This window comes from Rhamphochromis sp. 'chilingali', assembly GCF_963969265.1.
Source record: "Rhamphochromis sp. 'chilingali' genome assembly, chromosome: 8".
NCBI lineage: Eukaryota > Metazoa > Chordata > Actinopteri > Cichliformes > Cichlidae > Rhamphochromis > Rhamphochromis sp. 'chilingali'.
The window spans coordinates 17,149,291-17,158,968 of record NC_137935.1 but is presented as its reverse complement, the minus strand read 5'-3'; the positions used below and the strand labels follow the sequence as shown (position 1 = coordinate 17,158,968).

The window sequence follows — 9,678 nt, the reverse complement described above, 5'->3', positions numbered from 1 at the left end:
CAGGGTCCTCCAGTTAAAAACGCAACAATGCTGTTCAGTTAGTCTGAACCCCTCTATTCAATCCTTCTCGCGACCTCCATTGATACATGTGATCAAAAGCATGTGTGTGGTGTTCTTGTTTTCCTGAAACAGTCAGAAGAAATTTCCTCTTTTGTTTAAATTTGAAACCAGTCACAGTGTCATATCGTGCTCTCTGTGGGTTTCCTCTTTCTGCTCCAAGTGACTGAAGAAGAATATATATATTAAAGATATTTCATGCATTTGGGCTCCCGAAAAGGAAAAAATAAAAGTCTCCCAACAGTTGTGCTGTTTGCTCTGTTTATTAGAGGTATATTGTCAAACATTTTACAAGCTCTTGCTTAAATGTTTCCATTTAGAGAGAAGAATGCAACACTGAAACATTTACCAAGCTCAGCAGAGAACACACTTATAGCCCCTGTTTGAAAGGCACTAAAGTCCCTGTTTTAATATCAGTCATCCTTTTTTTAAAAAAACATCTTGACACATGCAGACACAACTAGCTAAGACACCTGTTGTTACACACGTCAGTAGCTACAATACACAGAGCTTACAATTGGCTTGTTAGTTGAGCTTTTGTAGGCCACACCACTTACGTCTGCTATTGTGTGTTGTACACTTAAAAGTGTTCAATGATAACATGAGAAGTAACACAGACTGTTAATTCAATACACTGAACATTTGCATGGATGTAAAGCTACCTTAAGTCACTTCATTTGGATTGCAGACTTTTAATATGCTGTATGCTCTATTGAGTGCAGGTATCTTAAATATGTTAAAGATTAAATACACCATATTGCAGCTATTTAAATAGATAACGTGTCTTTTAAGTTAGAATCAGGATTCAGTGGATTTATATATAATCACAAGACAACTATCACTGGATTTCCTCAGTCTGCAAAATAAATTTACAAAAAAAGTCTCTTTTATTTAAATAATAATGTTAATAGTACATTCAAATAATAGCATAATAGTTCCTCAGCATTATTGTTGTGGTTTTTAAATAGCTTGACGAAGGAGTGTTTGTGAAGGGGTGTATTATTTTATTACCTTTCATAAAAACATATGAACCCTTCTTCCCAGTTCAAATACTGCAGAAACAACGCCATCTCAAAGTCTGGATGCCACACTGGTGCCATCGTCATATTGCTAATGCTGCCGATCATCAGTAAGTCCATCAGAACAGTAAAGAACTGTGTAAACCCTGCTCTAAAAAAAGCTAAGCACATATGCATGTGCCTGTCAGACAGTTTTTGTCAAAGCTAGATGTGTAGCAAACATGAATATACACTTCTGCTGTAATAGCAACCAGTTGGTCGATGATGTGCACTGTTGCATTGTAGCTAAATGGGAGAAATTAAATGACAGAGCACTTGTTCCTCTCCTGTTTTGTAATTACTTTTTAGTCGTGTGTGTGTGTGTGTGTGTGTGTGTGTGTGTGTGTGTGTGTATATATATATATATATATATATATATATATATATATATATGTATATATATATATTTATATTGTTGGTTTCTCTCTCATCCCTTTCCCAATCTCTCACTCATCCTTGGTATGTTGCTACATTTGTCTCTGTCACTCAGTCTGAAATTAGTTGACTTATAGAGTCTCTTCTTGCCTTCTCTCATCTCTTTTCATGCTTCTGTTGCTTCTGTATTCCCACCGACCACGTGAGTTTGTCACTTGGAGCTCACTACCGACAGCCGCAGCCCTCCACAACCATGTCCTGATAATTTTTCAGCACAACTCGGTCTTGAGAGTCCAGGTAGAGCAGGGCGATGGGACTGAGAGAGGTTGGGACGCAGCAGGCCCGGGGCACTGCTCCATTCACAGAGTTTACCAGAGTTTGCACCATGGCGTGGCTTGAGGAGTTCATGTGGTCAGCCAAAGGAAAGCGACACTCACCCAGGCAGAAGAAGGCGTCGTAGCCACTGGGTGCAATGATCCACTTTTCCCAGCCCACGTCATTGAAATCTACATATAGTGGATGGCGGCGGCACCTGTTGCGGGAAAGGCGCTTCAGTTTTGCAGAACGACCACCGTTTCTTTTCACCCTTCCACGTTCGCTCCAATTGATTCCTCCTTTGTCATCCGCCCAGCTCGGCACAGTATACCCCATTTTTTTGTCCCTTCCCCAGATTTGGTTTCTATTGAGATCCTTGTTTTTATTCTTGACCCTCGCCTTTGCTCCTTTTCTCCTCTGGCCATTACCAGGGTTTCTTCTGCCATGTTTGACTAAAGCCTGTCCACGGCCATCATGACTGTAAGTAACCAAGAGGGGTCTCTCTTGGGCCCAGCTGTGATCGTCTTGTCCCACAGATCTGCATACCCTCAGGTGTGCCTCTTTTGATTTCTCTGTCCCCTCACTTGCAGCAGAAGAGAGGGTCTGCTCAGGAAGTGAGGTGGTGTTGTTTTCAGGTCTGACCTCCAGGAGGAATCCTAGGCTGCCAGTCCCAGCATGGGCCTTATGTAGGAGTTCTGCACTAAGACTAAAAGCCTCCCAGAAACCACTTGTTTTATAACTACGGAGGCCATTGGTGAGTAACCTTGTTTCCAGCAGAGTGGGCTCAGGGTCCTCATGGTGCTCAGTGAGGTATAGGTTTAGTCTGTGGGGTCCAGGACCCAGAGCTGCTTCGTCACTGCGACGGAGGCGGAGCTCAGCAGAGAGCACACTCTCATCTTGAGGGATGGAAGAGATATTGAAGGAAATGTGCACTCTGGTATGATCCTCTGCACCAAGACTGTTTCCAAGGGGCTCTAAGTGGAAGAGTGACAAAGCAATATAACACTTTAGTAAGACTTTATTTAAGCAATAGCAGGAAAATTGTCAGACTATATAGCATAGTCAGCAAATAATTTAACATTGTTGTTTTTTTAAAGAAACTTAATTTTAAAAAAATGAAATCTATATCAGATAGATTTTTTTAAAAGAAATTTACATTACATTTACATTATACATTAACCTATAACACTAAAAGCCTTATAGTTACAGCACGTGGGTTAGTTCCTTTATGGATTTTCCTCACAAAAATGCAACATTAACTAATGTCATCCTCTGTATTATCAAATAATTGTACTGGCAAAAGTTGGGAATTCCTTCAGTGGTGCTACAGGATTACCTGAGCCTCCAGATTAGATTAAATGACTGTGTGTGCTCCTCCTTTGTCATTTTCTTAGTTTGGAGCAAACATGTCTGACAGGAATATGCAGTGTTAACTCACTGATGGTTCACTGATAATGAACCATTATCGCAGGTCTGCATTTATTCTAGCTTGTTTGTGCTGAAATAAGGGCAACTGGGAGGCAAATATGATGGCCAGGATAGGCCCAAAAGCAAATGTTTCCCTGGTGAACAGGTTAATCCAACTATGATGAGAAGAGTCCCGAGTCTATATTTTATCTTAGTCTAAATCTGATCTCATACATGTTTTGAAAAAAACTTACTACACTTATCTCGTTTGATAGTGTAGTATCTTATTTTGACTGTTCAAAACTGACATACAAAGACTTGCAAAGGTGTGTTACTGCCATAAAGGTTCAAAGCTAGAATCAGCTCAAACAGATAATTCATATATCATGAATCTAGTTTGACATCAAGAGGAATCACCTGACTACGTGCCATCTAATTGTGTAAGTAAGCTTACCATTGTGGTGGAAGCTGCGTATAGTGTTGGCCTCCTGGATGTGCTGACTGGGGAAATTAAATGAAGGGTCCTCTACTAGATGGTACTGCTGCTGGTGGAAGTGGTAAAGATCCACGAGGTACCGTGGCACTGGCACTCCAGGCCTTGGGTCAGGCTGAGACTGCAGCCCCAGTCGGCTCAAAAGGAGACTCTGGATGGTCTGAGCCAGACCGGGATCCCGGAGTGACGGTGACAAAGCGGAAGGTGTGGGGTGCACCCTGCCATGATCGATCTCGCTGGTGTCTCCACCCTGGCGACCAGACGAGGCATGAGGTAGCAGCAGGACCATGAGGAGCAGGAGGTTAGGAGGGAACATGGTGGACCTGGAGGGAGATGCGCAGGTGAGGAGAGGTAATAAGGTAGAGAACAGAACAGGAAGAGGAAGTGGAAGAAGAAAGGAACGCATACAAAGTAACCTAAACATCAAAGAAAAAAAATTGCGACTTCAGGTCATGCACCACTCTGTCCTTCCTTCTGTGTGTTTTAAATAAGAATTTAAATCATATGACATAATGACACAATATAAAGTATTGCTTGAAATCTGCAAAAGAGATAGCCCCAGAGAGATGCTTCTGGACTCTGTATATTATGCTTATGTCTTCTCCTTCCTGCACACTAGTTTCTCATCAGTCTTCAGCCTTCATGTGGCATATGTTCAAGAAATTTACCATTCACATGTCCATAAGAAGTTGTTTGCTTGCTACTCCTGGTTGTAGAAACAGTGCTACTTTGTTTTTTCTTTGTTAATTTATTGCAGGCTTCTTCCCCTAGAGATCCATTTATCTCACAGGACACCTAAGCAGCAGTAATTAAACAGTCTCGATCTGTAATTTAATCATGCTGCATGTTTGTGTGTGCTCTACTCTAGTAGTGCTGTTTGTGTGTGTGTGTGGATGCCTGTGATGTGTTTGGTATTTACAGAGACCTGATAGAGTGACATGTAGCCAGATTTTTTTCTTCCTTTTTTTTTTCAAATGACTTGAGAAAATACTTATTTAAGAATTAAGTAGCTTTTTAAAAATATTTTTTATTTGAGGTCTAATTTAATTAACCCCTTAATTATAGGAAGATTAAAGATGTATCTCAGGCATCAAATAGCAGACCTAAATGCTCAGTTTAGTCTGATGTCAGGGTAAATTCTGGTATTTTAATTACAAAAAACAAAAAAAATAGTGCCGCAATAAGTGCTCACTGACTGTAAGCCAGCTGAATAATTGGACTTCATGTCTTCTACAGTGATGTGATCAAAACAAATGAAAGCTTTTAATGTCACAGTTTTGAAAAATATGAGCTTTGGGGCAGCATTACTAGTAATGCCACTGCAAATCAATCAAAACAAATCTGCATTAGTTAAATCATGAATTCAAGGCTGCCGTCATGCACAGAGGTATCCACCACACAATTACAATTGTGTTGTTTTATTTTGCAAATAAAACAAAAAGAAAAGAAAGACAAGAAATGGGACATCCGTAATCTCCCTAGAGTTTAGATGTGCATGCACTGGCATGCTCTGCTCAGCACACACGTTGTATTCCCAACGTTGGGTCATCCACAGTTAGATTCATTTGCACCTGCACAGCCCAGCTGCATGTAACCTCCCTATTTCTTCCATATTCCTGCCTGCTTCACTCACTTACTGCACATACAAATGGGTGAAAAGATTATATTCGCAGTCACTAATTTGACTTGAAACCCACAGATGCTGCAAGAGCACTCTTTTAGCTACACTTGATTGTGTTGGCAGGGCATTCAGTGCTGGAACGCGATCACAGACAGGGGTCACACAAATACTACTGCGACCCGGCCAACACCCTACATCTCTGTAGTATGAGTGTTAATAAGTGAGTGAATAATTGCAAAGCAGCAAGGTAATGGCTAGCTTGACCTGAAAAGGAGCTGAGATGTTAAAGGGTCAGTGCAAAGGTGCAAAACTTGTTTACCAGGCAGAAAAGAAAAATCTGCACTGCAAATCAGATGAACTGCTGCACAGTAAAGAAGAACAGAACAATAAACCCCATCTGCATCTAAATTTATGTCTTTTGCAGGACTTTAAGTTTGGCTTTATCTTTTTTCTCGTCCAAGTGCTCACCTATCTCTCGCTCATTCTCGCTTCTATCTCTTTATCTCTCGCCTGTAAGGGACAGAGAATCGATTAGGGCCTCTACAGCGAGATAACAGAGGAGTTTATGACTGAGTAAACACATAATGACGCTGTAATGACAGCTAATCTTACCACGCTGTCAGAAAAAAGGTTAAAAGGAGGTCACAGGTGTGAAGGTGTGTATTTTTTATGTATATGTGACTGTGGGTATGTGTACTGTGTGTGGTACGTGGCTCAAAGGGCAAGCCTGGGAAAATAAGCCACCTCTAGCGTGGGATTGTTGCTAGCTGGCCATTAAACACCACACCCAGTGCTGTTTCACCTGAGGCAACGCAGCAGAGGACAATTACAGATTAGGAACTGCCGGACAACCTCTCCCATATATTGTGGAGGCTTGTAAAGCAGATTAAGGACAACAACACCACATCTCTCCTGTACTTTCCTCACCTACAAAACCACCCTGAGGTACAAAGGTTAGGTTGTCACACAGAAGGGTGTGTCACAGCTGCAGCGAGGAAGAGGAACAGGGGCAAAAACAGAGAAAGAAGTTTGGAAACAGTGTCCTACACTGCTTTTCAGGCTCTTTGTTTCCTCCCTGGGTGTCTGCCTTATGAATGGTTCAATCCACTTTCAAGGGAGGGCAAAGAGCATCCAGACTTAATTTAGATGTTTTATGTGTTCTGTGCATCTGAGTGGGTGGCACCCAGATGTCAGCTCATTCAAGTTGGCTAGAAAAACTGACATTTTTATGATTACATTCCCCAGTTCCTTATTTTATCTCTGACTTGTTTATACCTTTCCTCTGGCTTAAACAATGAAATGTTCTGGAAGGATAAATGAGGAGAGCCGTATAATGAAGGGGGTCAGGGATAAGGCGAAATGAAAGGTATGGAGTTCAACAGCCGTGTTTGTGTGTCTTTCCCCTCTGTGCTCAGCCTATGAGACTTATTATATGTGACCTGACCTCATGAGCAGACAGCTGAGTGACCCTGGCATGCGGCGGACGAGTGTGGCTGCTGGTCTGCCCCGCGTCTTTCTGAACTCACTGATTAAAACCTCTGACCTCTGACATCCGTTTCTCTTTCTGCCCCTCTTTTTATCTGTTTATTTCAAACTCTGCTCCCTTTCCCCTTCCTCCTTCCTCCTTGCATTCCTTGAACTTTGTCCTTTTGTTGTCATACACCACCGTATATAACCCTGTTTTACTTTTCTTTAAGCACAGTCCCTCATGTCCCCTTCAAACCATCTTTTTTTCCTTTATTCTCTTACATCTTTTGTTCTTCCCTGTTAAAATGTCACTTTTCATGCTTTTCTGCATCATCTTCCCATTTTCCTATGGACTTTCTCCCACTCCATCTCCCCCATTAGTTCCGCTCTTTTTTTCCTAGGTCTTAAAATGAATGGTGTTTTTGCGGAAGAGTGCGGCAGACTGTTGCCGGGCCAGGGGGCCGGAGTGTCACCACAGCCGGCTGATTTATCCACTGCCGCTGTCTTCATGTTACGCCTGGTCCCTCAACTTTCCCTTCCTGTTGTTCTTCCCGTGTTTCTTTTCCTAAATTCCTCCTCTCACTCTCCCTGATTTCTCTCCCCCCCTTCCAAGCTCTCATTTTTCTATGCTGCCGTCCCATTCTTTCAGAACACGATACGTGCAGCGTACATGCCACAGGGTTCATTTTCAGGCTCTGAGCTAACTCATTTTCTTGAAACTGTGCCATGTCGGATAGCCTCATGGGTCCAGATATGATGTGCAGTGTGCATATACACACCTGGGATCACTTCTGAGGATACATCTGTACTGGCTAACACTTTTTCCCCCCATTAAAATGTATAAAGTGAACATACAGTCACTATAATTAAATGTGAGGTTAAGCCTGTACCATACTCCCCATACTTAACTCATCATTAATGGTTTACTCTGGGCTGTGGAGTTAATACATAATGGGGGTGGGGTGAAAAATGTCCAAAACAGTTGCAGTTGTGGCTCTACTTTCTGAGGCGTAACAGATGAAATCATTAGAACAATATTCCAGGTAGGCTGCTGTAGAGTTTTATTGGAATCTATTAGAACAGCACTCTAATTCATCCCAGCTGGACTGATTAGTTGGTTAATGACCCAGGCGTCCATTTCTGCTCTACACATACAGAACATACACGCACTTGGATACAAATGTGTCCGAGCACAGAGCACCACAGAGCTTAAACACAGGCTAACAGCCAGGCAGAGTGAACCTAACACGGAAAAAAACTTGCCAATATATGTAACAGTGAAGGGTTGTAAAAATGTGAGACAACTTTGATATAGATTTAGAGTTAGCTCGAAAACACACTGTTTCCACAGCTTAACTGTAAATTGCTTTTTCTGGCTGGTCACATCTACATGCACATGCCTACGTGCACTGTTTTTTTTGGCTTAAGTCTCAATTGTGAGGTAGAACAGAGCATCAGTAGTTCAGCATGTATTCACAGCTTGTCTCTTTCATCCTCTGTTCCTCAGCCCGGGATGCTGCACAGAGATCTCACAAGTGCATTGTGGTTAACAGGAGGCCCTACTGAGGCACAACACTGTAACAGCATCAGTGGAAATACTGACATATCTAACCCATGACTGCTGAAAGCTCAGAGACTGCCCTCGTTGTGCGTCTGACAGCTAAACCGATGTGAAATACAGAACAAAAACACACCTCTGCTTTTCACATTAAAGCTGCTGAGCAATAACACTGAGGGCCAATTCATACTTCGCATGTTGCATAGCGTTGGCGAGTTACGTCATGCTCTTTGAACCCATAATGGGCACATTATTCTCAGACAAGTTGCTTACCTGACAAGAGGTAGATTGAGCAATACAGTGGGCCAGCAGTGTATTCATATACACGAGTGTGTTTTTCCCAGCGGAGACTAATGGTTTCAGCAGTGCAGTTCCTGTGGCCTGTGGTTTGACAGACAGATCTATGCATGTGTGTGTGAGAGACAGAGACAGAGGGACAGGGATGTAGTACTCACGTCCAGGTGTAGTGGGATGTATGCAGAGTCCATGGTTTATCCTTGAGCTCCAGTGTTACGATCCCTCGGCTCTCACTCCCGCTCCTTTGGACAGAATGGAGAAAGTGGACTGTTTACCTCTGTCTCTTTACCTCTCTCAGAGAAGCCAGTGCATGTCTTTCCTATGTCTCTTATGCAAATGTACTGTAGGTAAAGTTGCTTGCTCCATGCTTCTCTCCCTGTCTACTCCCTCGCTCAGCTCCTCATCCTGTTGTCAGTGTCAGATAAGCAAACTCTTAAAAAACATCCACTAGCTTCCCCTCTGCCTGCCTGACCTCTGCTAGTAGGCAACTCCCTTTTCTCTGTCGCCTACACTTCCACCCTTAGTTGTTTAAGACAGACTGGTACCGCTGCTAGAAGTTGCAAGAGGAAAATGTCTGTCTGTCTGTCTGTCTGTACTGTATCACAGGCAACAACTCCTTCTTGTTCCTAAACCTTACTATGTCTCTCTGCTTTCCTCTCCACTCTGTTCCTCCCTTTTGTATCTCCTCCCCCTTCCCTCTCTCTCTTTTCTTGCTCACATACATACACCTACACACACGCTCTCTCTCTCTCTGTCTCTCTCTCACACACGCACACACACTTTTTCCTTCTAGTGTCCAGCTGGTAAACCCAATTTAACTCTAAATGACTTTCCTGACCACTCAGATTCTCTCAAATAGTGATGTCACTAAGATCGGCCCTAGTACATTTACAGGCTGTTATCTCTCTCTCTCATACACACACAGAAACACGTACACACATACACACCCATACACACACAAACACATGAGCATGAAAACTTAGAGATATGATAATGTGCACGCCATCACAGTAAATAACATCAAAAGAAA

The 9,678-nt window shown here is 42.6% G+C and overlaps 1 protein-coding gene across 1 annotated transcript; it reads right to left on the bottom strand.

Moving 5' to 3' along the window:
• Positions 1-307: 307 nt before the first annotated feature.
• On the bottom strand, positions 308-9,352 carry bmp16 (bone morphogenetic protein 16). The gene is made up of 3 exons (XM_080888461.1): positions 8,807-9,352; positions 3,667-4,028; positions 308-2,779 (listed from the first exon to the last, which is right to left on the bottom strand). The coding sequence occupies exons 2-3, from the start codon at positions 4,019-4,021 to the stop codon at positions 1,716-1,718; spliced, it is 1,419 nt and encodes a 472-aa protein (XP_080744587.1). The 5' UTR covers positions 4,022-4,028; positions 8,807-9,352; the 3' UTR covers positions 308-1,715.
• Between the last annotated feature and the right edge of the window lie 326 nt (positions 9,353-9,678).